Here is a 27,170-nt window from a genome sequence, read left to right as displayed (position 1 = left end):
AAAAAAAACAACACAGGCTCCCCCATATCTTTTGTAGCCAGTTAGGGTAAAGCAGACGGCTGCAGCCTGCAGACCACATCTGGCAGCTTCACCTTGGCTGGTAATCCAAAACAGAGGGCACCCCAGGCTGTTATTTTAAATTAATTTAAAACAAAAAACGTGGGGACCCCCCCAAATTGGATCACCAGCCAAGGTAAAGCGGACATCTGTGGTCTGGTATTCTCAGACGCGGGAGGTCCACCGTTATTGGACACTCCCCAGCTTAAAAAATAGCAGGCCACAGCCGCCCCAGAAGTGGCGCATCCATTAGATGTGCCAATCCTGGCGCTTCGCCCCAACTCATCCCATTGCCCTGGTGCGGTTGCAAACGGGGTAATTTATGGGGTTGATGCCAGATGTGTAATGTCATCTGGCATCAAGCCCTGGTGTTAGTGATGTTATGGCGTCTGTTACGGTTGCTGCGAGCACTGGAGACTATATCCAGATTTCTTGCTACTGTACATGTGCGAGCGCTGGAGACTAAGTCCAGATTTCTTGCTACTGCACATGTGCGAGCGCCGGAGACTAAGTCCAGATTTCTTGCTACTGCACATGTGCGAGCGCTGGAGACTAAGTCCAGATTTCTTGCTACTGCACATGTGCGAGCGCCGGAGACTAAGTCCTATATTGGAGCCATTGCACATGTGCGGGTGACATCATCGCTGACACGAGGTCACATGTCTCTGACACCTTCTATGCCGATTGGTCGCTGGTCATGTGCTTGTGATGCCTTGCTCGGTGATAGGCCAGCATGACGTCACTCCTGTCGTTCTGGCAGCGGATTGGCTCTGGTGTCCTCCATCTTGGATGAGGCACAGAGTCTATATAAGACCCTGACACATGCCGCATGGCGCTCAGTCCTCTTGGTTCATGCATAAGAGTAGACGCTCTGTGCGCGTTCCTCTAGGCATTCCTCTGTCTATGCTAGGTGAGCGCTACCGGCAGGGTAGCGTTCTTATACCTTACAGCTTCGGCTACTGTCTGTATCCTTACCTCTTAGGGGAGCGGACATAGGCAGGTGCCTTAGGCACATGGTCTGGCTGGGCCTTGTGGTTCGACTCGTAGGTGGACGTTGCCGCTAGGGTAACGTTCCTTATACTGCGTCTGGCAGTTGTTCGTATCCTTGCACACTAGGGGAGCGAACAGAGGTAGGAGCTTTGTGCGGCTTACGCTGCTGTTCGTCTCTTTTGCACCACTAGAAGAGCGGACCTAGGCAGGTGCCATATCTAGTGGTTCGTGTCCTCGCACACTAGTGGAGCGAACGCAGGTAGGAGCTTTGTGCGGCTTACGCTGCTGTTCGTCTCTTTTGCACCACTAGAAGAGCGGACCTAGGTAGGTGCCATTTCGCACATATTGCCTTTGTCTCTGTGGTTATTAACAGAGATCATTCTACACACCCTCCAAGTAAGGGAGGAATTGCTTTACTTACTTATTATATCCTTCTGTGAGTTAACAGAGGTATTGCACTCTGCCATAGTCTGCAGCAGAGTCTTTGCACGGTGGACCCTGACTGTCTGATACTCCTTTAGGTTATTATCAGACAGCCCCCCGTAACAGCGTCTATCAGATACCCGACATCACCAACCCAGTCAGTAATAAAAAAAATAGACAACAAAAAAAGTTTTATTTGAAAAAACACTCCCCAAAACATTCCCTCTTTCACCAATTTATTTAAAAGAACAATTAAATCCGGGTCCAGCGTAATCCAATAAGGGGTCCCACGACGATCCATACCATAATCACTGTCCAAGTCAATGAAGAACAGAATGTTCCCCATTGGCTGGGAGAGGAGTGCAGTGACCTGAGCTAACATCAATAGGTCAGCCCAGGTCACTGCAGGGGATGACTAGCGCTGCTGTCAGGAGGTTAGATGAGATCATTACCTGCTGTGACGATTTCCTGCACTCCTGACGTCAGCGCTGTTACTGACTTCTATGCCCGCCGCGTTCACAGCGAAGAATCGCGGGAGCCCGTGACGTCACCGCTAGTGAGAGTCTCGGACTGCCCGCGAGATGTGACGTGAGAACGCGGCGGGCATAGAAGGCAGTGACAGCGCTGACATCAGGCGTGCAGGAGATCGTCACAGCAGGTAATGATCTCATCTAACCTCCTGACGGCAGTGCTTGTCATCCCTGCGGCTGCCCGCACTGCAGTGTGAGAAGCTGCTGATAGTGCTGTGCTGAAAGACGCAAATACATTTGAATAGGAAGGAGGAAGCTGCAGTCACTGGCACTGCCACGCTCCTCAGCAGTGTGTACATGCCAGGCACACTATCACAGCAGGGCCGGCGCAGCATAGCGCGCTGCCTCCTGGTCCTGCTGCAGCTAGTGTACCCGGCATGCACACACTGCTGAGGAGCGTGGCGGTGACAGCAGAGAGCGGCCCCCTACAGGCACCGGCCCATCTGGCATTTGCCAGAATTGCCCTATGGTCAGTCCGGGTCTGCGACCTGGGGAATCATACTGGCAGGTCAGTTTTACTGCATAGTGAACATGGTAAATAAAAACCCAAAACTATTGTGCAATTGCACTTTTTTTTTGCAATTTCCCGGCACTTGAAATCAAGTTCCCATTTTTCAGTATAATATGGGGCAGAATGAACGGTGTCATTCAAAAGTGCAACTCCTCCCGCAAACAACAAACCCTATCTATGATATACTGACGGAAAAATAAACGTTATGGCTCTTGGAACAGGGGAGGAAAAAACGAAAATGAAAAATTGTCCGGGGGTGGAGGGGTTAAACAACAGACTGAACACTTTATAGAGAAAGCCCCTTGAAGAACGCCCAGGGGCATTCCGCATCACACAGGTCAGGCTACAGTGCAGCTACTCTGGTCTGGTCACCTGACTAGTAGTAGCCCCATCCACCCCTCTACACATGTAACCATACTGCACAGTGCACAGGCACCTCTCCAGCAAAAACACACCGGCCGCACACAGCGGAGCCCTGAACACATGCTGCTAGTCACGTGGCCAGAGCCAGTCACGTGATGCTCTGACGTCGGCAGGCCCTGAACGGAGCAGCACGAGCTCACCAGGCATAATTAGGAGAGCGCGGACCGGTGAGTGGCATACACGGGGCTGCGGCTGTTGGAGGCGCCTCGGCCTGTCAGGCATAGCTGCTGTCCTTTTCTTATTGGCTGCATTGTAGCTGCCCATAGTAGTGTATAATGCGTGCCCCTTGTGTACCATAGTAAGCCCCCACAGCGGCCCCCTGGCATTAGAGCTGCACCAGCCCTGCTTTGTGTGTGGCCCAACTCCAGGGGTTTCTTTGTGTCTCCACCATGGGCTTTCATATATGACTATAATCTGGCTGTGCCTATATGTCCTCTGGTATTCTCCTTCTCACATGTGCATGTGTCTCATTTCAGGTCAAGATGTCGTCGGATGAGCCTCTTATTGGTGGAAGCTCTGAGGCTGGGGGGTCCTGGCCCTCTTCCAGCGGCCCCTCCACTAAGTTTGAGCTTGAGAGAGAGACGGAGCTGCGGCTGGAGGTGGAAGGTTCGGCCCCAGTCCAGGTGGAGCTGATCTCCGGGCTCGCCGAGGCGTTCGGCACAGAACTGACCAAGAACAAGAAGTACACATTCCCACCAGGAAGCAGGGGGGCTGTGTTCACATGGCATGGCTGCACTGTCCAGCTGTGGGGAAGCCCTGATGTGGCTTATGTGTCTAAAGATACCCCAATGTTGCTCTATCTCAATGCTCACGTGGGCCTTGAGCAGATGCGAGCCCAAGCAGAGCGCGAAGGAGAGCGGGGGCCCCGGGTTTTAGTGGCCGGCCCTTCAGATGTGGGCAAATCCACGCTGTGCCGTCTCCTACTGAATTATGGTGTGCGCAGAGGTCGGAGGCCAACCCTGGTGGAGCTGGATGTGGGGCAGGGCTCAGTGTCAGTACCTGGCACAGTTGGGGCCTTGTGTGTGGAGAGACCTGCAGATGTAGAGGAAGGGTTCTCCGCTCAGGCTCCACTTGTCTATCATTTTGGATCTACTACTCCGGGAACGAACATTAAGCTGTACAATAAGGTGAGTAACTGTCTGAGACACTTGGGTGCCAGTTAAATAGATCTAACGTTCTTGGGATTTTGTAATAAGAAAAAACAACCTAGCCCAGGTCTTGATTTTGGCCAGAATTTGGATATTTTACCAGTACTTGAAGTTCCGTATATCTGTCATTTGTGGTTGTGTAGGATTTTGGATACTCTATGGAGCAATAACTCTTAGAACAGCAGAAGAGTACAACACATTATGATGACGTTACTTCATCATAGGCTCAGCCAGAGGTAAAAGTATAGTACAGCCTCATTGTGCATTCTACTGAAATTGTTATTTCTTTTTCGCTCCTAATTGGGAGACCCAGACAGTGGGTGTATAGCTACTGCCTCTGGAGGCCGCACAAAGAACTACACTTAAAAGTGTAAGGCCCCTCCCCTTCTGGCTATACACCCTCCCGTAGGAGTACGGATTCCTCAGTTTTAGCTTTGTGCGAAGGAGGTCAGACACGCACGCATAGCTCCATTGTTTTTAGTCAGCAGCAGCTGCTGACTATGTCGGATGGAAGAAAAGAGGGCCCATACAGGGCTCCCAGCATGCTCCCTTCTCACCCCACTGTATGTCGGAGGTGTTTGTAAGGTTGAGGTACCCATTGCGGGTACGGCGGCAGGAGCCCACATGCTGATTCCTTCCCCATCCCTTTTTACAGGGCTCTGGGTGAAGTGGGATTTACTGGTCTCCAGGCACTGAGACCGTGCTCCATCTACAGCCCCTGGAGAAGATGCTGGATGGAGCGGAGTACATCAGGGACATGGCCCTGCTTCCTCAAGGTACTCTGTGTCCCCGTGCATTTGGCGCTCACACCGCAGCATGCTGGGTGTTGTAGTGCGCCGGGGACATCAGCGCTGCGGCGCTTGTGCCATGGCCTCATTCAGCTTCGCTGAAGCAGGCACACTTCTGGGAATCGGTCGCGCCGGCCGCTGGGACTGCGGCGCGGCTGGCACTTGTGGTGCGCCGGGGACTTCAGCGCGGGCCGCGCTTTTACGGCGGCCGCGCTGATAACTCGAGTCCCCGGCTTTTGCGGCCTGCTTCCGTTCGTTCCCGCCCCCAGACCTGCCAGTCAGGAGAGGGGCGGGACGCTGGTCAGTGCATCAGCGCCGAGGGCTGGAGTCGTTTTTACATACTCCAGCCCTCACAATAGGCACAGAGGGGACACTGTTTCCCGCACTTTTGTTTAGGAACTCCCACGGACCGCCCCTCTCCAGACGCCGGCAGCCATTCCTGCTGACACGCTGAGCTGCAGAGGGGAGCCGGGGAGACCCAGACAAGGAATTCTGCGCCTCTTACCCGCTATTCAGCGGGCGGTAAGCAGCCCTCAGGGCTCACCCCCTCTTGTGCCAGTAGTATTCTTAGTATTTTGTTTCTACAAATACTTTGTATTGCATAGCGCTGGTCGCCCTTTGGCTATAGACTCTCTCACATTGCAGAGAGCCAGCAGCATGTCGTCCGTAAAACGCAAGGGTGCCAAGGCACAGACATTATATGCTTCCTGCACCGCATGTGGGACTTTTCTACCGGCAGGCTCCACGGACCCCCATTGTGTGCAGTGCTCGGCCCCTGCGGCGCTTGCACAGTCGGGACCTCTGCTGGACGTGACCCAGGGTGTACCACCTGTGAATGCTGTCCAGGTGACAGGAACTGAGTTTGCAGCTTTTGCTGACAGAATGTCTCTCACTATGTCACAAATTCTTGACACATTGCGAGCTAGGCCTGTACTTCAGGCCACGGACACTGCGCAATCATTGCCCCCTGGTCCCCCTCAGCTGAATTACCTCCAAGCTCCGGGACGGGCACATACACCTCAGGGTGAAGACTCTGACTCGGACGATGGCCCCGGGCAGCCTAAGCGGGCTCGCTATGACGGGCCTTCACATTCATCTCAATGGTCAGGATCCCAGCGAGATGAATCTATGGGTGATGAGGCGGACGTAACTGATCAGGATTCTGATCCTGGGACCGCTCTCAATCTAGATACACCAGATGGTGACGCCATAGTTAATGATCTTATATTTAACATCAATAAGATGTTAAATATTTCCCCACCAGCTCCTCTTGTAGAGGAGTCAGCTTCGCAGCACGAGAGAATCCATTTCAGATACCCTAAGCGTACATTAAGCACTTTTCTGGACCACGCTGACTTTAGAGACGCAATCCAGAAACCCCACGCTTATCCTGAAAGGCGTTTTTCTAAACGGCTTAAAGATACACGCTATCCTTTTCCCCCTGAGGTGGTCAAGGGTTGGACCCAGTGTCCAAAAGTGGATCCTCCAATTTCCAGGCTTGCAGCTAGATCCTTGGTTGCAGTTGAAGATGGAGCGGCACTTAAAGATGCCACTGACAGGCAGATGGAGCTCTGGCTGAAATCCATCTATGAAGCGATTGGAGCGTCGTTAGCGCCATCTTTTGCGGCCGTATGGGCACTCCAAGCTATCTCAGCCGGGCTTGCGCAAGTCGACTCAGTCACACGTGCATTTGCCCCGCAGGTAGCACCATTGACTTCGCAAATGGCGGCATTCGCGTCGTACGCGATTAATGCTGTTCTTGACGCTACAAGCCGCACGGCAGTGGCGTCAGCCAACTCCGTTGTTTTGCGTAGGGCCCTGTGGTTGAGACATTGGAAAGCAGATTCTCATTCCAAGAAGTGCTTAACCAATTTGCCTTTTTCTCGTGACCGATTGTTTGGAGAGCGTTTGGATGAAATCATCAAACACTCCAAGGGTAAGGACTCATCCTTACCGCAACACAGACAAAACAAACCCCAACAGAGGAAGGGTCAGTCTGGTTATCGGTCCTTTCGAGGACCGGGCAGGTCCCAATTCGCCTCGTCAAAAAAGACTCAAAAAGACCAGAGACGCTCAGATTCTTGGAGGTCTCAGTCACGCCCAAAAAGGACAGCCGGAGGAACCGTTGCCAAGACGGCGTCCTCCTGACTTGCAGTCTCCGATTCCCACACCCGCGGTCGGTGGGAGGCTTTCCCACTTTGGCGACATTTGGCTGTCACGCGTCAAAGACCGTTGGGTGAGGGATATTCTGTCTCACGGGTACAGGATAGAGTTCAGTTCTCGTCCGCCAACTCGTTTCTTCAGAACTTCTCCACCACCAGACCGAGCCGATGCTCTGTTGCAGGCGGTGGCCGCTCTAAAGGCGGAAGGAGTGGTGACCTCCGTCCCTCTTCAGGAACAAGGTCACGGTTTTTACTCCAATCTGTTTGTGGTCCCAAAAAAGGACGGATCGTATCGACCCGTCCTGGATCTAAAGTTGCTCAACAGACACGTAAAAGTCAGGAGGTTCCGGATGGAATCCCTACGCTCCGTCATAGCCTCAATGTCTCAAGGAGATTTTCTAGCATCAATAGATATCAAAGATGCGTATCTCCACGTGCCGATTGCACCAGAGCATCAGCGTTTCCTACGCTTCGTCATACACGACGAACACCTGCAGTTCGTAGCGTTACCTTTCGGTCTGGCAACAGCCCCCCGGGTCTTCACCAAAGTCATGGCAGCAGTAGTAGCTGTTCTGCACTCGCAGGGTCACTCGGTCATCCCGTATCTAGACGACCTGCTTATAAAGGCACCCTCTCAAGAGGCATGCCAGCACAGTCTGAAGGTGGCACTAGACACTCTCCAGAGTTTCGGGTGGATTATCAACTTTCCAAAGTCTCATCTAACCCCGACCCAATCTCTGACTTATCTTGGCATGGAGTTTCATACTCTCTCAGCGATAGTGAAGCTTCCACTGGACAAGCAGTGCTCGCTACGGACTGGAGTGCAATCTCTCCTTCAGAGCCAGTCGCACTCACTGAGGCGCCTCATGCATTTCCTAGGAAAGATGGTAGCAGCAATGGAGGCAGTCCCGTTCGCGCAGTTTCATCTGCGCCCTCTACAATGGGACATTCTACGCCAATGGGATGGGAAATCGACGTCCCTCGACAGGACTGTCTCCCTCTCTCAGACTGCCAAGGACTCTCTGCGTTGGTGGCTTCTCCCCACCTCATTGTCACAGGGAAAGTCGTTCCTTCCCCCGTCCTGGGCAGTGGTCACGACGGATGCGAGCCTATCAGGGTGGGGAGCGGTGTTTCTCCACCACAGGGCTCAGGGGACGTGGACTCAGGAAGAGTCCACCCTGCAGATCAATGTTCTGGAAATCAGAGCAATCTATCTTGCCCTGCGAGCCTTCCAACAATGGCTGGAAGGCAAGCAGATTCGGATTCAGTCGGACAATTCCACGGCGGTGGCGTACATCAACCACCAAGGGGGAACACGCAGTCGCCAAGCTTTTCAAGAAGTCCAGCGGATTTTGACGTGGGTGGAAAGCAGAGCGTCCACCATATCCGCAGTTCACATCCCAGGCGTGGAAAACTGGGAAGCAGACTTTCTCAGTCGCCAGGGCATGGACGCAGGAGAATGGTCCCTTCACCCGGACGTGTTTCAGCAGATCTGTTGCCGCTGGGGGACGCCGGACGTCGATCTGATGGCGTCACGGCACAACAACAAGGTCCCAGTTTTCATGGCACGGTCTCACGATCACCGAGCACTGGCGGCAGACGCCTTGGTTCAGGATTGGTCGCAATTCCGACTCCCCTATGTGTTCCCACCTCTAGCATTGTTACCCAGAGTTCTCCGGAAAATCAGGTCCGACTGCCATCGAGCCATACTCGTCGCTCCAGATTGGCCAAGAAGGTCGTGGTACCCGGATCTGTGGCATCTCACGGTAGGCCAACCGTGGACACTACCAGACCGTCCAGATTTGCTGTCTCAAGGGCCGTTTTTCCATCTGAATTCTGCGGCCCTGAACCTGACTGTGTGGCCATTGAGTCCTGGATCCTAGCGGCCTCAGGTTTATCTCATGAAGTTGTTGCCACAATGAGACAGGCTAGAAAACCATCCTCAGCTAAGATCTATCACAGGACGTGGAAGATATTCTTAGCGTGGTGCTTGGCTCAAGGGTTTTCTCCCTGGCCATTTGCATTGCCAATTTTTCTTTCCTTCCTGCAGTCTGGGTTGGAAAAAGGTTTGTCGCTTAGCTCTCTTAAGGGTCAAGTCTCCGCGCTATCCGTATTCTTTCAGAAGCGCTTGGCACGGCTTTCTAAAGTACGCACGTTTCTCCAAGGAGTTTGTCATATCGTTCCTCCTTACAGACGGCCATTGGAACCCTGGGATCTGAACAAGGTTCTCATTGCTCTCCAGAAGCCGCCTTTCGAGCCTTTGAAAGAGGTTTCCCTTTCTCGGCTTTCACAAAAGGTAGTTTTTCTTGTGGCGGTCACGTCTCTTCGAAGAGTGTCCGAGCTAGCGGCGTTATCTTGCAAATCTCCCTTCCTGGTGTTTCACCAAGACAAGGTAGTACTGCGTCCAATTCCAGAGTTTTCTCCCAAGGTGGTTTCTTCCTTTCATCTCAATCAGGATATCACTTTGCCATCTTTGTGTCCGCATCCAGTTCACCAATTTGAAAAGGGTTTACATCTGTTGGACCTGGTGAGAGCACTCAGGATTTACATTTCTCGCACGGCGTCTCTACGCCGTTCTGATGCGCTCTTTGTCCTAGTCGCTGGTCAGCATAAGGGATCGCAAGCTTCCAAATCCACCCTGGCGCGGTGGATCAAGGAACCAATTCTTCACACATACCGTTCTGCTGGGCTTCCGATTCCATCTGGACTGAAGGCCCATTCTACCAGAGCCGTGGGTGCGTCCTGGGCATTGCGGCATCAGGCTACGGCTCAGCAAGTGTGCCAGGCGGCTACCTGGTCGAGTCTGCACACGTTTACCAAACACTATCAAGTGCATACCTACGCTTCGGCAGATGCCAGCCTAGGTAGACAGGTCCTTCAGGCGGCGGTGGCCCACCTGTAGGAAGAGGCTGTCTGACAGCCCGTTCATGTGGTATCTTTTTACCCACCCAGGGACTGCTTTTGGACGTCCCACTGTCTGGGTCTCCCAATTAGGAGCGAAAAAGAAGAAGGGAATTTTGTTTACTTACCGTAAATTCCTTTTCTTCTAGCTCCAATTGGGAGACCCAGCACCCGCCCTATTTGTTCTTAGGGTTTCGTTTTTCGGGTGCACATGTTGTTCATGTTGTTTCTTAAGTTCTCCGATCTTGTTATCGGATTGAATTTGTTTTTGAAACTGTTATTGGCTTTCCTCCTTCTTGCTTTGGTACTAAAACTGAGGAATCCGTACTCCTACGGGAGGGTGTATAGCCAGAAGGGGAGGGGCCTTACACTTTTAAGTGTAGTTCTTTGTGCGGCCTCCAGAGGCAGTAGCTATACACCCACTGTCTGGGTCTCCCAATTGGAGCTAGAAGAAAAGGAATTTACGGTAAGTAAACAAAATTCCCTTCTTTTGCCTCTCGTTGTGAGCTTTATCAGGACATAGTCTTCTAAGTACAGATGACTTTAAAGGGAACCTGTCACCAGATTTTGGCCTCCTAAATTAAAGCTAGCACCTTAAGCAGTGCCAGTGCTGTATTCTATAAAGGTACACGTTATCCCCCTGACGTCCCCTGTTGACCGCTCTCCCCGCCTGGTATGTAAATTGTCCAGTCTGATAGGCATCATATTCTGCGCCTCCTGTCCCTCCTTTCGCCATTCTCCTGAGCTGATTGACATGGATGATGCCTCGGACGCCCTTCACGTAGCTGGGAAAATCTCCACATTCCCGACTCACACAGGTGCACTTTGCTCTGCCCTGTTGTGAGCACAGCCAAAAACATTGGTGCGTTTGCGCGAACCGGCGAGTTCTCTGTGCAAGTTTGAGATCTTGTCTGTCTACGTGAATGAAGCAGGTGACGTCATCCACATCGCCGGGCAAAATCTTGTGCCTACGCAGATAACTTGCTGGTTTGTGCGGTTTGCCTGCGCGAGCTTGGAGTTTGTTTGTGCAGACGAGTTTTTGCCCACCTACGTGGATGGCGTCTGAGGCGCCATCCATTTCAATCATCTCAGGAGGATGGTGAAATGAGGGACAGGAGGCGCAGATTAGGGAGCTTTCAGACTTGTGTTCAGGGCAATCCGCCGCTATGGAGAATAGCGCAGTCCGTTAACGCACTGCGCTATTCTCCATAGGCTTGTATTGACGACGCACTGTAACGCAAGTGTCTGCGTTGCATCCGCTGGACGATGCTGAGTCGTTATTTTGATGCAGTGTCGAGCGGAGGGAACGCTGCATGTAGCGTTTTTTGGGTCGTTAAAATCAGGGCTGTGGAGTCGGTAAGCCAAACCTTCGACTCCGACTCCTCAATTTCTCTTGCACCGACTCCAACTCCGACTCCAACTCCTACATATATTGCTTATAGTTAGGTGAAAAATTTATTGTAGTACATGAACATGTGTATGTGAACATCAGACATTTAATAATTTGTATGATACAATAATCAAGATATTTGGCTAGAACATAAAATATATTTATTGGATACAACTTTAGAACACAAACTGTAATAAATTGTAAACATGTAATACACTATGTAATATACAGTAGATTACATATATCTTGTGTGTGTGTGTGTATATATATATATATATATATATATATTTATTTGTATTACATATTAACAATTTATTAGTTTTTTGTGTTCTAAAGTTGTATTCCGAAAAAATATATTTTGTGTAAATATCTTGATTATTGTATCATAAAAATGATTAAATGTCTGATGTTCACATTGTACTACAATAAATGTTTCACTTAAATATAAGCAATATACTAAGTGTTATTATTTAGTAAAATATTCAGAACATTCTGCATTGCACTACTGTCCCCAATTTATTATATATTTTTGGAGTCGGTGCATTTTATTCCGACTCCGACTCCACCAAAATGAGCTCCGACTCCCAAGCCCTGGTTAAAATATCTCACCTTGACAGATTCCGTTAGAATCCGCCAAGGTGTCTAATGATAGTGCATTGTGGCGGAATCCGCCCCCATAGACAAAGTGGCGGAATCCGCTGATGGATTCCGTTATGTTCTACTGCGCATGCTCAGCATGTCCAGCAGAACGATCTAAATCGTTTAAAATCACTCCTGGTCTCTCTCACCCCTTATCTCATATTCACCGATCACTGGCGCGGCGCTGTCTCACTGCTCTGGCGGCTTCTCCTTCTTTTGAAAATGCTGGCCGCTCATTATTCCATCTCATATTCCCTGCTTCCCCCGGCGCCTATGATTGGTTGCAGTTAGACACGCCCCCTCGCTGAGTGACAGCTGTCTCACTGCAACCAATCACAGCTGCCCGTGGGCGGGTCTATATTGTGCAGTACAATAAAGAAATTGAAAAAAACAGCGTGCGGTCCCGCCTAATTTTCATACCAGCCAAGATGAAGCCACACGGCTGAAGGCTGGTATTCTCAGGATGGGGAGCCCCACGTTATGGGGAGCCCCCCAGCTTAAAAATATCAGCCAGCACCCGCCCGGAATTGCCACATCCATTAGATAACAGTCCCGGGACTCTACCCGGCTCATCCTGAATTGCCCTGGTATGGTGGCAATCGAGGTAAAGAGTTAATGGCAGCCCGTAGCTGCCACTAAGTCCTAGGTTAATCCTGGCAGGCGTCTGAGACACATTCCATGATTAACCTGTAAGTGAAAGTAAATAAACACATACACTCGAAGAAAATCCTTTATTTGGAATAGAAGACCAAAAAATACCCTCTTTCACCACTTTATTAAAATCCCCAAATACCCCTTCAGGTCTGGCGTAATCTACGAGGTCCCGCGACGCATACAGCTCTGCTACATGAAGCTGACAGGAGCGGCAGTAGAACACCGCCGCTTCTGTGTAGAGTTAAGCAGGATGCCAATAATCCGTGGCCGGCGGGTCATTAACGGACTTAAAAATAAGTCCAATCCGCTCTGGAATCCGGTGCCCATGTAAGTCAATGGGGACTGGAATCCGGAGGTTAAAAACGTTTGTGGAGGGGCTAGGGGGCTAGGAGCGAGCGCGGCATACTCACCGAGGCGCTGTCATGGCGGCACACTCCTTCCGGGTCACGCTGTTACCTTCCGGAGCCGACAATTCAATATTCATTGTTTTCCCCGCCCACCGGCTCGCGTTGGTTGCAGCTAGACATGCCCCCATCCTGAGTGACAGCGTGTCAGCTAACTGCAACCAATCACAGGCGCCAGGTCGGTGGGCGGGGAAAGCAGCACAGTCTGTCGGTCAGTTCACGGTGGTAAAAATAAACACTCGGCAGCACAGGTATAGCGGACGGCTGCAGCCCCGCTGTCACGCGTCACACGTGCGAGGCTGCCGGGTGCTGCCATGGCAGACCCGCGTGCACCCCTCGCATGTGTGATTCTGGTGACATTTAAAAAAAAAAAAAAAAACACGACGTGCGGTTCCCCCTATTTTCATCCCCAGCCAAGATAACGCCGTCCGGGGGCTGGTATATCCTCAGCCCGCAGCCGTCCGGTAGAGACACATCTGTTAGATGCGACCATACCGGTGTGCGCTACTGGCTCTTCCCGCTGGCGTCATGCGGTGCCAGTTGGGGTAATAGCAGGATTAGCAGCGGCGCACGGCTGCTGCTAAACCCTAGGTTTGTTTGATAGCACAGGCGTCCATCAGATACCTGCATCACACAAACCTGTAAGTGACAGTAAATAAACACAGACACAGAGAACAATCCTTTATTTGGAATAAAGTACAAAACACCCCCTGCTTCTCCTCTTTATTAACCCCAAACACCCTGCAGCTCCGACGTAATCCACAGGAGAAGTCCCACGCCACTTCAGCTCTGCTACATCTGAATATCACAGAGAGCGGCACGACCGACCGCTCTCTGTGAGCTCCAGAGAATGAATGAGCTGCGCATTGAGCGGTGACGTCACTCAGGTCATTTGCGGTCACAGGTGGAAGTTCCAACGGTCCTTCATCTGTTATCGCAGGTAACCTGACCTCAGGTGGAGGTCACAGAGTTCACAGACCTGCATCTCCTAGCAGGAAAAAAAAAAAAAAAATCGCAATTTTTTTTGGCTAAGAGATGCAGATTTTGTGCTGAAATTTTTATACCAAATTCCTGTATCCAATCTACACCTTCTGGCAAAAAAAAACGGTGTTTTAACGCAATTTTTTGCCGCAGTTAGTTTTCCGCGATTTTTTTGCCAGGAGGTGCAAATTTGGTGCTGAAATCGTCTGCACCAGCTTTCAGCACCAAATTTCCACCTGTGGCAGAATTTTTTTTTTTTTTGGGGGGCCAAGGGATGCAAATTTGATGCTGAGATTTTTACACCATATTTCTGCATCCAATCTAGACCTCCTGGCAAAAAAACGCAGTGTTTTGCCGCAATTTTTTGCCGCAGTTATTTTCCCATATATGGTGTAAAATTGTAATAATCACACAATTTACATCCCTTGGTCCAAAAATTAATAAGAAACCAACATTTAGACGCTGTTTTTGTGCGGTCTTGTGCCAGGAGGTGCAAATTTGGTGCAGGATTTTGGTGTATTACTTCATCAATAAATTTGCATCTCCTGGCAGAAAACTGTAATGAAATGGTTTTCATACTGCTGGTTTTTGGCTTTTTTTTGCCAGGAGATGCAGATGTGGGATAAAATTGCACACATATGCACGCTCCTGTCAGAAGTGTGCAGCACTGCCGGTGATGCGCTGTCAGACTCGTGCGGGTCTGACATCATACCGCACAGCCTGCCACTGTCTGAACATGAGCGTGCATGTACCTATAAACACATGCACGCTCCTGTCAGATGTGTGTGTGGGTGATGCGCTGTCAGACTTGTGGGAGTAGCTTGCAAGTGTGACTGCTGCCTAAGAAACCGCATGCGTTTTTTTTTAAATTTAAATAATTAAAAAAAAAAAAACGACGTGCGGTCCCCCCCAATTTTCATTCCCAGCCATGATAACGCCAGCTGGGGGCTGGTATATCCTCAGCCCGCAGCCGCCCGGTATACCTGGCTCATCTTGATTGCCCTGGTGCAGTGGCAATCAAGGTAATAGCAGGGGTTAATACCAGTGCACGGCTGTTATTAAACCCCAGGTTTGTGATCGCACGGGCGTCTGTGAGATACCCGCATCACAAACCTGTAAAATTACAGTAAATAAACAAGACAGAGAAATCCTTTATTTAGAATAAAATACAAATGCAGCCTCCTCCTTCACCACTTTATTATCCCAACACCCTGCAGCTCCGACATAATCCACATGAGATCCAGCGAAGACACATCCAGCTCTGCTACATGTCACAGTGAGCAGCCATAGAGCACGACTGCTCGCTCTGAGTGCAGCGTAGTACTGACCGCGATAAGCGATGACTGCACGGCAGACACTGTCACAGGCTGGGGGCACGTCAGCCTGCAACCAATCACAGCTGAGAGGATGGCCGGTGGGCGGGGAAAACACAGAAAGCTGTGTGACAGCATAGGAAGTGAAAGCACGACCCGGAAGCAGTGTGCCGCCATGACGGAGCCTCGGTAAGTATGAAACGCTCATTTATTTATTAGTTTTTTTTCATTTTTTTTATTAATTGCCGGTTGCGGATCGTGCACCTGGAATCCCTCGCGCGGATCGGGCCCGGGAATAGTGCTGAAACCGCGCGGATCCGGACATTTACAGTCCGGGCCCGCGCAGCACTACTCCTGTGAGCTCCACACAGAAACTGAAGGGAGTTGCGTTGTCAGCGGGGACGTCACTGAGGTAGTGCCGGCGTGTGTGCGGTGATGATGGGTGCAGTTGTGCCTGCCTGTGCTGTGATGGGTGTGCTAGTGTCGGGGTGCGTGCGGTGATGATGGCTGCAGTAGTGCCAGGGTGTGTGCAGTGATGATGGGTGCAGTAGTGTCGGTTTGTGTGCGGCAATGATGGGTGCTGTAGTGCCTGTGTGGGAGATGATGATGATGATGATGATGGGTGCGGTAGTGCCGGGGGGTGTGTGCAGTGATGATGGGGGTGTGTGCAGTAGTGTCAGGGTGTGTGCGGTGATGATGGGTGCAGTAGCGTCAGGGTGTGTGCGGTGATGATGGGTGCTTTAGTGCCTGCGTGTGCAGTGATGATGGGGGCGGTAGTAGCTGCGTGTGCAGTGATGATGGGGCGGTAGTGCCGGGTTGTGTGCAGTGATGATGGGGTCAGTAGTGTCGGGGTGTGTGCGGTGATGATGGGGGCGGTAGTACCTGGTGTGTGCGGTGATGATGGGGGCGGTAGTGCCTGGTGTGTGCGGTGATGATGGGGGCGGTAGTGCCTGGTGTGTGCGGTGATGATGGGGGCGGTAGTGCCTGATGTGTGCGGTGATGATGGGGGCGGTAGTGCCGGGATGTGTGCGGTGATGATGGGGGCGGTAGTGCCGGGATGTGTGCGGTGATGATGGGGGCGGTAGTGCCCTGGTGTGTGCGGTGATGATGGGGGCGGTAGTGCCGGGATGTGTGCGGTGATGATGGGGGCGGTAGTGCCCTGGTGTGTGCGGTGATGATGGGTGCTGTAGTGCCGCTGTGTGCAGTGATGATGGGGGCGGTAGTGCCGGGATGTGTGCGGTGATGATAGGGGCGGTAGTGCCGGGATGTGTGCGGTGATGATGGGGGCGGTAGTGCCTGGTGTGCGCACACAACGCACTGTGACGGATGCCAAACAACGCAAGTGTGAAAGCACCCTTAGTATGCCCATCGGACTGGACAATTTACATGCGGGGTGGGAGTTTTTATATAGGTATTTTTGAGGTCCACAGGTGAGAACGGAGGAGGGGGGTGGTCGGGGAGTAATGTGCTCCTTTATAGAATGCAGCACAGGCGCTGCTTAAGGTGCTAATTTTAGTTTAGAAGTCCCAAATCTGGTGATGGGTTCCCTTTTAAGCTCTGTGTTACCCAGTTGAGTTCTGGTCCGGTCCTCGATTCTAGTCTGTAGGCCTGACATATCATATCACATGGCCAGGGAAGCATGCAGGAGATGCCAGACACGAAGTTCGGCTGAACAGAGGAGCGGACCACAGCTCTGAATTATGTACCACAAATCATTTTGTCCATCACTACTGACTGATACAAAATAGAAATGCCTAAAAAACTCATCAGTTATCCATAGCTTACAGTGGCCCCCATAATGTATCTGTTAAATGCCAGGTTATCACAAGATCTCTGTTCTAATTAAAGAATAGCTGTTTAAAAATGCAAACTATAGTTACTGTTTGTTTTTAAAGTGCAAACAGTGCTTAAAGCCCCCCTCACATTTAGCAACTTACCAGCAATCCCGAAAACGATGCGACCTGATAGGGATCGCTGGTAAATCGCTGGTGAGATGTCACACAGTCAGATCTTACCAACGACTCAGCGACGATACAGGTCGCAGTAGCGAACTGTATAACGATCTCTCCTGTCATTGGGACCCTGTCGCACAGTGTCAAACACAGCGATGTGTCCTGCCCAGCAGGACATCGCGTTTGAAGAAAATGGTCCAGGACATTCAGCAATGACCGGCGACCTCACAGCAGGGGCAGGTCGTTGCTGGATGTTACACACAGTAACATCGCTAGCAAGATCGCTGTTGCGTCACGAAAACCGTGACTCTGCAGCGATGTTGCTAGCGATGTCGCTTAGTGAGACGTGGGCTTTAGTCAGGACAAGATCTCAGTGTGATTGTGGAGGGTTGTGAATGCTGGGTTCTTACATCCCATAAGTTGGAACCTGACTTTTACAGAAAAGTAAAGACTTTTTACTGCTGTTTAAGGACGATTTTATTTATCAGGATTATCTAGAAAAGGTTTTTATTACGTGGCCGCTTGTTATGGGTGCCACATACTAATGATAGGTTTTTATTGAGGCATTATTACATAGTTTGTAAAGTCTAACCTCCATATTCCATCTCCCTCAGCTGACATCCCGCCTGGCTCATGTCTTCAACCTCCGATGTGAAGCGAATCGTCGCGCATCAGTCAGTGGCTGTCTCATAAACACCTGTGGTTGGGTGAAAGGATCAGGTTATCAGGCATTGATACATGCTGCCTCTGCCTTTGAAGTGGACGTTGTCATAGTCCTGGACCAGGAAAGACTATATAATGACTTGAGGAGGGACCTCCCCCACTTTGTCCACACACTGCTTCTTCCAAAGTCTGGTGGAGCTTCAGAACGTTCAAAAGAATGTCGGAGGGAAGCCAGGGATCTGCGGGTTCGGGAGTATTTCTATGGCCCACGTGGATCGCTTTATCCTCATGCCTTTGAGGTCAAATTCTGCGAGGTGAAAGTCTATAAAGTTGGAGCCCCATCCATCCCCGACTCCTGCCTTCCACTGGGGATGTCACAAGAAGATAACCAGCTAAAGCTGGTGCCTGTCACACCAGGCAGGGACATGGCACATCATCTCCTGAGTGTTGTGCCTATAGATGGCAGCGCAGCAGATGATGGTCTGGAGGAAAAAAATGTTGCTGGCTTCATTGTCATTACTGGAGTTGATACTGAAAGACAAACATTGACTGTTCTCTCACCAGCACCTAGGCCATTGCCTAAATGTGTCCTGCTCATTATGGACATACGATTCATGGATTTAAAATAATATACAGAAAACTGTTCATATTTGTCAATGTCTTCTGCGTCGTGTGGCACAAAAGGCATGTTTACCATTGTATTAAAGATTTATTTTACTTTTTTGAATAACGTTTACAATGATCATTATTATACATTTGTCTCTTTTTAAGTTAACACATTTTATTTATGGAACATAAGCCTACTTAAACAGCACTATAGTGCTTGCACTTTACAGAAAAACATTTTTATTTGTTATATTTTTCCATTTCTCAAAAAAAATTCTCCTGGTGGAAGAAGTACTGTGTAGTCATGTGACCTTGTTTACTACTCCTGTTCTAAATGTGACTGGTCATTGCTTTTTGGTATTTCCTGATGTAGGCAATGCGTTTTGAACATAGATGTTCCTTTTTTTTTTTCCTTTTTTTTTCTAATATGATAGAAATATATCTGAATTACACAGTCTCCTGGTCCACAGTGACGATGCGTCTAAGATTCTGAGAGTACAGACACAGGGGACAACAGAAAAAACAGCAGATAATTCACTAATAAACTGCACAATTATTTACTTAATATATAATATTAATTTATGTACCACTATTAATTCCACAGCGCTTTTACATACCTATGTAAGGTGTATTACTATGAATATGAAATGTTTTGTAGAAATGTTTCTATAAATTGGCTACATTATCAACCTTAATGAGCCTTGGGAGGATTCTGGAAAAAAATTGCCGTAGTTTATATTCTCTTGGATAAAGAAGGGTTTTATAGTCACAGCTCTACAATGTGGCACAGATTGCTTGAAGTTGCACCAGGAGAAATAAACTTAAGGGTAAGTTCACACAGTGCGTTTTTCGGGTGCGTTTTTGCTCAGAAAACTGCATGAATTTGCTTCCCTAGCAAAATCTGAGTTTTCATTTTTGCTGTCTGCACACAGCGTTTTTTTAGCTGCGTTTTTTGTGGGCAAATTATTTTTGCGTTTTTTCACTGCGTTTTCCACCCATTGAGTTCAATGAGATGTTCAAAAATGCAATGAAAACCGCAAATTGCAAATATAGCTGCGTTTTAGTGCGTTTTTATGACTAAAAACGCAGCTATAAACGCAAGGGGTGGGTAGTAAAGTGACATGTACAGGAAGAGAATTCCTTCTGTCATTAAACACAGAAGTGTGAATCCTCCCGGTACCGCCACCGCTGCTTCCATTTCCCACCCGGTGCCATGTCCGCTCCCGTGCAGGAGGTGGAAGCGGCTGCTAAATCAAAAGTGAACAGTAGAAAAATGTCATACCTGTCTGCAGACTCCCGGTACCGCCACCCCTGCCTTGGCTGTGTGACGGCTCCCAGGCACGTACGATAGGTGATCACCGCCAGGTCCTGCAGCTGACTCATCAGCTGATCGTAAGTCTCGCGGTGACGCCGGATTTTACCGCCCGGCCGGCTATCAGCTGATGCCGTCAGGAGACTTCATCACTGATTACCGGCAGCTCCTGCAGCGGTCGGACGGGAGTGAGGACGGACGTGTGTAGTTGTTGTTGTTGTTTTTTTTTTGCGCACTGATGCATCAGCCTAGACTGTACAGCGAGCGCAGAGTGACTGATTCCCCGGCGTTTGCAGTCAGTTAATGACAGCTGCAGATAGGCCGCGGTGATCTCCGGAGTTCAGGTGAGAGCACCGGAGATCAGCCCGGGATGTCTGCAGCTGTCATGAACTGAACCGCAAGTGCCGGGGAATCAGTCACTCAGCGCTCGCTGTAAAGTCCAGGCTGCACGCCGGAGCTCAGGTGACAGCTCAGGTGACAGCTCCGGAGTGCAGTGCAGGTACCTGACTCCAGGCCCGGCATTACTGGAGATTCCTACGGTAGCCAGTCCGACGCTGCACAGACGTGTAGTTTTTTTTTTTTTTGTTTTTTTTTTTTTGCACTGATGCATCAACTGATTGTATTAAAGCCGTTTATACAATCAGCTGCTGTGTCATGTGATTCAGGCCTTGAACCTGACACATCATCTGATCGCTTTGACTTCCAGCAAACCGATCAGATGATATTGGATCCGGATTGGACGGCGTGGGGCCCTTGACCCAAGATTACTGCAGAGGGGGGTTCTTTATTTTTAATAAAGATGGAGTCACTAATTGTGTTGTGTTTTATTTCTAGTAGAAAAATATTTTTGTGTTGTGTTTTTTTTTTTACTCTTTACTAGAAATTGATGGTGGCCATATCTAATATTAGCGTGACACCATGAATTTCGGGCTTAGAGCCAGCTGATAATACACAGCTAGTTCTAACCCCATTATTACCCAGCGAGCCACCCGGAATCAGGGCAGCTGGAAGAGTTGGATACAGCGCCAGAAGATGGCGCTTCTATGAAAGTGCCATTTTCTGGGGTGGCTGCGGACTGCAATTCGCAGCGGGGGTGCCCAGAAAGCTTGGGCACCCTGCATTGCGGATTCCAATCCCCAGCTGCCTAGTTGAACCTGGCTGGACACAAAAATTGGGCGAAGCCCACGTCATTTTTTTTTGTTAATTATTTCATGAAATTCATGAAATAATTAAAAAAAAAAAAAAGGCTTACCTATATTTTTGGTTCCCAGCCAGGTAAAAATAGGGGGTTGGGGGCAGCGCGTACCTGCCTGCTGTACCCGGATAGCATACAAAAATATGGTGAAGCCCACATCATTTTTTGGGGGGGGGCAAAGAAATCCTGCATACAGTCCTGGAAGGAGGATGCTGAGCCTTGTAGTTTGGCAGCTTCTGTCTGCTCTCCTGCATACACTAGTGGAGAATGAAGAACATATTGAAGAAGGAAATGACATCAGACCTTTTTTTTTTTCCCAACAATCTTTAATGGCATTGTTTACTGATTAAAAACGCAGTAAAAATGCATGCCTTTTTGCTGCGGTGCGTTTTTTGTGCGTTTTTTTTGTGTCAAAAAACGCACAAACGCAGCGTAAAAAAAAACGCAGTGTGTGAACTTAGCCTAAAGGGAACCTGTCAGGTGCAATATGCACCCAGAGCAGTTCTGGGTGTATATTGCTAATCCCTGCCTAATGGTTTCTATATCTAGTAACATAGATAAAGGGATCTTTAGAAGACGTATTACTAAAGATCCTTCATTATATGCTAATGAGGCCAGCGACTAGTTGCAAGGGAGTTAGTTCCCTTGGGTAGTCGGGCCTCTTAGCATGTAAGCACTGTGCAGAGTCAGAGATGTGGTTGCGCTCCTCTCTGCTGCCACCACGCCTGACGCTGGCTTTCTGCTCTGCGCATGATCCACGGACTTTCTGTCATCCGCTCTATGAAGTTGGGTGTATGCATCTCGGCCTCAAACTGGTGTAGGGCGCATGACTGGAACTGCTGGGAACTTCTGATCATGTGCACTGACCCTATGCCAAGCGTTCTGAGGCAGTGCAACGGACACAGGTACGCGTGTCACTGCTGTTGATGCAGTGGGCATTGAATAGCATGTTAGCACACCCCTGTGGGTGTACTAACATGCTAAGAGGGCAGTATGAGCGTAGGAAGTGACGCCCTTCCAACTAGTCCAGACCTGGGCAAGGGGCAGCCCGCGGGCCACATCTGGCCCGCCTACTCTCTGTGACCGGCCAGCCTTGTTCAGGGCGTCCTTGCTAGCTGGTCAGTGATGAGTGCAATCTGACCTGTTGTCCGGAGCTCCAGGCTTCGGGAGACCCCTGGTCAGATCGCCCTCATCACACACTGCATGCCGGGCAGGGAGCGATCCTGCAGCTCCGCACAGTGCAGGCAGCAAAATGCAGGAATCTCTCCTCTGTTCCCTGCCCGACACCTTTCTGTGTGACACACGCGCGCCCTGATATCGTCAGTACGGCGCGCGCGTGTCATTTGAAAAGTTCCCGGCAGGAAGAAGAAGCTGCAGCAGCTGGGGCAGGTACGGAGAGAAGCAGCATGTCAGCGGGGGCCCGTACAAGAACAGCAGCGGCGTGGGCCCGTACGGAGAGAAGCAGCGGCGGGGGCTCCTAGGAAAACAGCATTGGTGCAGCCTGGGCATGTGAAAAAGAAGCCGCTCAGCGGTGGGCTCGTGCGGAGGTGCCTGAGGAGGGAACAATAAGAAGGGAGAGGTGTGTGGTTACAAGTAACCTGCGGGGACAATGGGGGGGCGGGCGGGGGGAAGGGGGGTAACTGTTGACAAATATTTGGGGTGTAGTTGTGTAGTATATGGGAATGTAGTTTTACAGGTGTGGTATATGGGGGGGTGTAGTATGTAGTGGTGTAGTTTTATAGGGGTGTAGTGGTGTATTATAATACAGGTGTATATAGGGGTGTAGTATAATACAGGTGTAGTATATAGGAGTGTAGTATAATACAGGTGTATATAGTGATGTTGTGGTGTAGTATAATACAAGTGTAGTATATAGGAGTGTAGTATAATACAGGTGTATATAGTGATGTAGTGGTGTAGTTTATCACAGGTGTAGTATAATACAAGTGCAGTATATAGGGGTTTAGTGATGTAGGTTATCACAGGTGTAGTATATAGTGATGTAGTGGTGCGGTTTATTACAGGTGTAGTATATAGTGATGTAGTATATTACAGGTGTATATAGGGGTGTAGTGATGTAGTATATAGTGGTATAGTATATAGAGGTGTAGTTTATTACAGGTGTAGTGTATAGGGATGTATATTACAGGTGTAGTATGTGGCGGGTGTAGTGATGTAGTATATGGGGATTTTGTGTGTATGTATGTATACAGTGTGTGTATGTGTACATATATTATATACACACACAGTATATATATGCGTGTGTGTGTATATATAATATGTGTGTGTCTATATATCTATATATATAATTGCCTTATTCTGTCTGTCTGTCTGTCTTGCTCCAAAATTGTGTCACGTGACAGTGTCACAGTAAGTGTCATAAAAGTGACAACTGTTGGATTGGCCGCTGGGCTCGGCCTGCCCCCCCACCCCACGGATTGGCCGCTCGCCGCGGCCTGGCCCCGCCCCCCGCATGCATTAGCTGCTCTGGGCTCGGCCTGGCTCCGCCCCCCCACGGATTGGCAGCTCGCCTCGGCCTGGCCCCGCCCCCCACATGGATTAGCCGCTCGCCCCGGACCTCCGCACGCACCCCCAGAACAGAGAAGACAGAAGAAAGAAGACCCCGCAGTCATACTCACCAGACGCCGACCGGGAGCAGGTGAGCGCATCAAGGTCCTGCAGCGGCGGAACACACACACACACATAAGAACAGACACACACACATCAGATCACACTCACTCTCACACACACCTCATACACACATCAGATCGCATCCACACACAACAACATCCAGTGATATCGCTTACTTCTCAGTGGCGATACTGTGCGTGCAGTGACCTTCCAGGACCTGCCGGAGGATCACATGGCCGGAAGCATGTGGTATCTCCGGATGTTGTGTTGTGTGAGCGCGTATGTGCGATATCGTCAGTGTGTGTGTGCGTGTATGCGATCGGGCGTGTACGTGTGTGCAATCGGGTGTGTGCGTGTATGCGATCGGGTGTGTGCGATCGGATCTGTGAGTGTCGGCAAAGGAGCACGGCATGCAGCACAGCTGCTGGAACTGCCCACCGGAGGGCACAGGGAGAAGTGGGGTGTGAGCGTATGCGATCAGATGTGTTCGTGTATACTGTCTGATGTGTGACTGTGGAGCACGATGGGGGGTGCGCAGCATGGGGGATGGAGCACAATGGGAGGTGCGCAGCATGGGGGGGTGGAGCACGATGGGGGGTGCGCAGCATGGGGGATGGAGCACGATGGGGGGTGCGGCATGGGGGATGGAGCACGATGGGGGGGTGCAGCGTGGGGGATGAAGCACGATGGGGGGTGCGCAGCATAGGAGATGGAGCACGATGGGGGGTGCACAGCATGGGGGATGGAGCACGATGGGGAGTGCGCAGCATGGGGGATGGAGCACGGTGGGGAGTGCACAGCATGGGGGATGGAGCACGATGGGGAGTGCGCAGCATGGGAGATGGAGCACGATGGGGAGTGTGCAGCATGGGGGGTGGAGCACGATGGGGGGTGCGCAGCATGGGGGATGGAGCACGATGGGGGATGCGCAGCATGGGGGATGGAGCACGATGGGGGGTGCGCAGCATGGGGGATTGAGCACGATGGGGAGTGCACAGCATGGGGGATGGAGCACGATGGGGGGTGCATAGCATGGGGGATGGAGCACGATGGGGGGTGCGCAGCATGGGGGGATGGAGCACGATGGGGGTGCACACCTCCCCCCAAAACACACACAGCGCCACACGCGCACCGCACAAAACACCACACACACACTGGGAACCACAAACACCGCCCTACACAGACACCCACACACACACGGACAACGCCGCACACACACAACACACAAACACCGCGGCATACACAAATATACGCACATACCGTGCAACACACACTGCACAAAACATACCTCCCCCAAAACACACACACGCACTCCACACCCACACAAACCGTGCAACACACACACAGAACGCTGTAGACACACAGCGCTCCACAAACAACGCAACACACATACAACACCGCTCTCACCCCCCCACACCCAGACAACACCCAGAACATTTACAGTGCCCTACACAAACACTGGCAACTACACACAACAACATCGATATATATAACAAAAAACATACATTAACTACACAATAAATTCTAGAATACCCGATGCGTTAGAATCGGTCCACCTTCTAGTATAATATATATATATATATATATATATATATATATATATATATATATATATATAGTAGAACCGAGTTAATTATATTAGTCCGGCCCTCTAAAACCATCCCAATTTCTCATGAGGCCCCATGGGAAAATTAATTGCCCATCCCTGCACTCATTAGCATATCATAAAGGATCTTTTGAAATCCTATTTCTAAAGATCTCTTTCTCTATGCCAGTGTATACAGGGACAGTTAGGCAGGGATTAGCAATATGCACCCAGAACTGCTCGTGGTTCTGGGTACATATTACACCTGACAGGTTCCCTTTAAGGCCATGTGCACACGCTTTTTTGTTAATTAACCCCTTCACGACCCATGACTGATATATCCGTCATGGAATGTGTGAGGTTAATACCCGCCCCCTGCCGTGGGCAGGTCGCGGCGATCCGTGCACATATCAGCTGTTTTTAACAGCTGACATGTGTGCCTGCAAGTTACAAGTGGAATTGCTTCCACCTGCAACTTTTAACCCCTTACATCTCGCTGCCAAAGTCTGGCAGCGACATGTATATGCGCACGGCCATTACTTTCACTTACCGCCGCCCCCACTTTTGGGTGGTTGCCATGGTAGCACAGTCATGTGATGACTCCTGTAGCTGACCTGAATTAGTTTATTAGTGAATTAACGCTGCCTCATTCATTAATACTGGTGTGAGTGCAATCCAATGTTTTATCAGATTGCACTCGCACAAGAAAATCGCAGGTGGAAAAGTGCCCTTAAAGTGGTACTCTGGTGAGATCACACAAAAAATATCTGATGGCCATGCCCTCATAAGCAATAAAGATCCACTTGCTGTTATTCACCCTCACACTACCTAATGTATAATTCAATGTGATGCTGGAGCAGTATATTGGACCAGAATTCTGTGAATTTACTCTCTATCCACAATGATTAGTAATAGTTACATAGGTTTAAAAAAGACCTAGGTCCATCTAGTTCAACCTTCCTCCAGCAATTCTACATTTTGTCCCTAAGTCATTTATAACTAACAATGTTTTGTGTAATAAGGAAATCATCCAGCCCTTTTTTTTAAAAGCCGTTATAGTATCTGCCATTACTACCTCTAACTGTAAAGAACCCTTCCTATTTAGCTGTCGGAATCGCTTTTCTTCCACTCGCAGTGAGTGTCCCCGGTCCTTAGTATTGTCTTTGAAACAAAGAAGTCATGTGCCAGTCCTTTATATTGACCACACATGTATTTATACATATAAATGAGATCTCCTTTGAGACATCTTTTTTTCTAAGCTAAACATATCTAACTTTTCCAACCTGTCATCATATGGGAGGCCTTCCATTCCTTGTAGTAGTCTAGTTGCCTTTGAACTGATTCTAACTTCTGAATGTCCTTATTAAAATGTGGAGCCCAAAACTGAATCCCATTCCAGATGTGGCCCTACAAGTGATTTATAGAGGGGTAACAATACGTTGGGATCACTGCTGCTCAGCTTATTTGTAATGAGAATGCCCAAGTCCTTCTTCTGTTCTGTAGTGCCGAGTTTACTTCCATTTAATGTATACGCAGCTATAGGATTACTCCGTCCTAGGTGCATTACTTTACATTTATCAACATTACATCTCATTTGCCAAGTATCTGCCCATTCTGACATCTTATCCAGATCTTTTTGTAATATTGTACTATCCAGGTCAGTTTTTAATATCCTACATAGTTTGGTGTCATCAGCAAAGACTGACACTGTACTATCAATCCCATCCACAAGGTCATTAATAAAGAGATTAAAAAGGTGTAGTGGTATATTTAAAAACTATTCACATTGAATCCATTTATTGAAAAGAGGAAGATGTTCATAGAATTAATCCACACAAGGATGGTACTGTTATATCAAGGCTTCTTCTGCTGTGGACTCAGTCCAAGATAATTTCAATGGTTCACCCCTGTA

General features: G+C 49.6%; 1 protein-coding gene across 1 annotated transcript; it reads left to right on the top strand.

Annotated features, from left to right (window-relative positions):
* The first annotated feature begins 2,982 nt into the window (after positions 1–2,982).
* Positions 2,983–19,150, top strand: CLP1 (cleavage factor polyribonucleotide kinase subunit 1). The gene is made up of 3 exons (XM_075349271.1): positions 2,983–3,101; positions 3,411–4,061; positions 17,881–19,150. The coding sequence occupies exons 2-3, from the start codon at positions 3,417–3,419 to the stop codon at positions 18,556–18,558; spliced, it is 1,323 nt and encodes a 440-aa protein (XP_075205386.1). The 5' UTR covers positions 2,983–3,101; positions 3,411–3,416; the 3' UTR covers positions 18,559–19,150.
* Positions 19,151–27,170: the final 8,020 nt, after the last annotated feature.

The sequence above is a fragment of the Anomaloglossus baeobatrachus genome, chromosome 5, assembly GCF_048569485.1.
Source record: "Anomaloglossus baeobatrachus isolate aAnoBae1 chromosome 5, aAnoBae1.hap1, whole genome shotgun sequence".
NCBI lineage: Eukaryota > Metazoa > Chordata > Amphibia > Anura > Aromobatidae > Anomaloglossus > Anomaloglossus baeobatrachus.
Note: the sequence above shows the minus strand (reverse complement) of the source record. Positions and strands in the feature narration are given on the sequence as shown.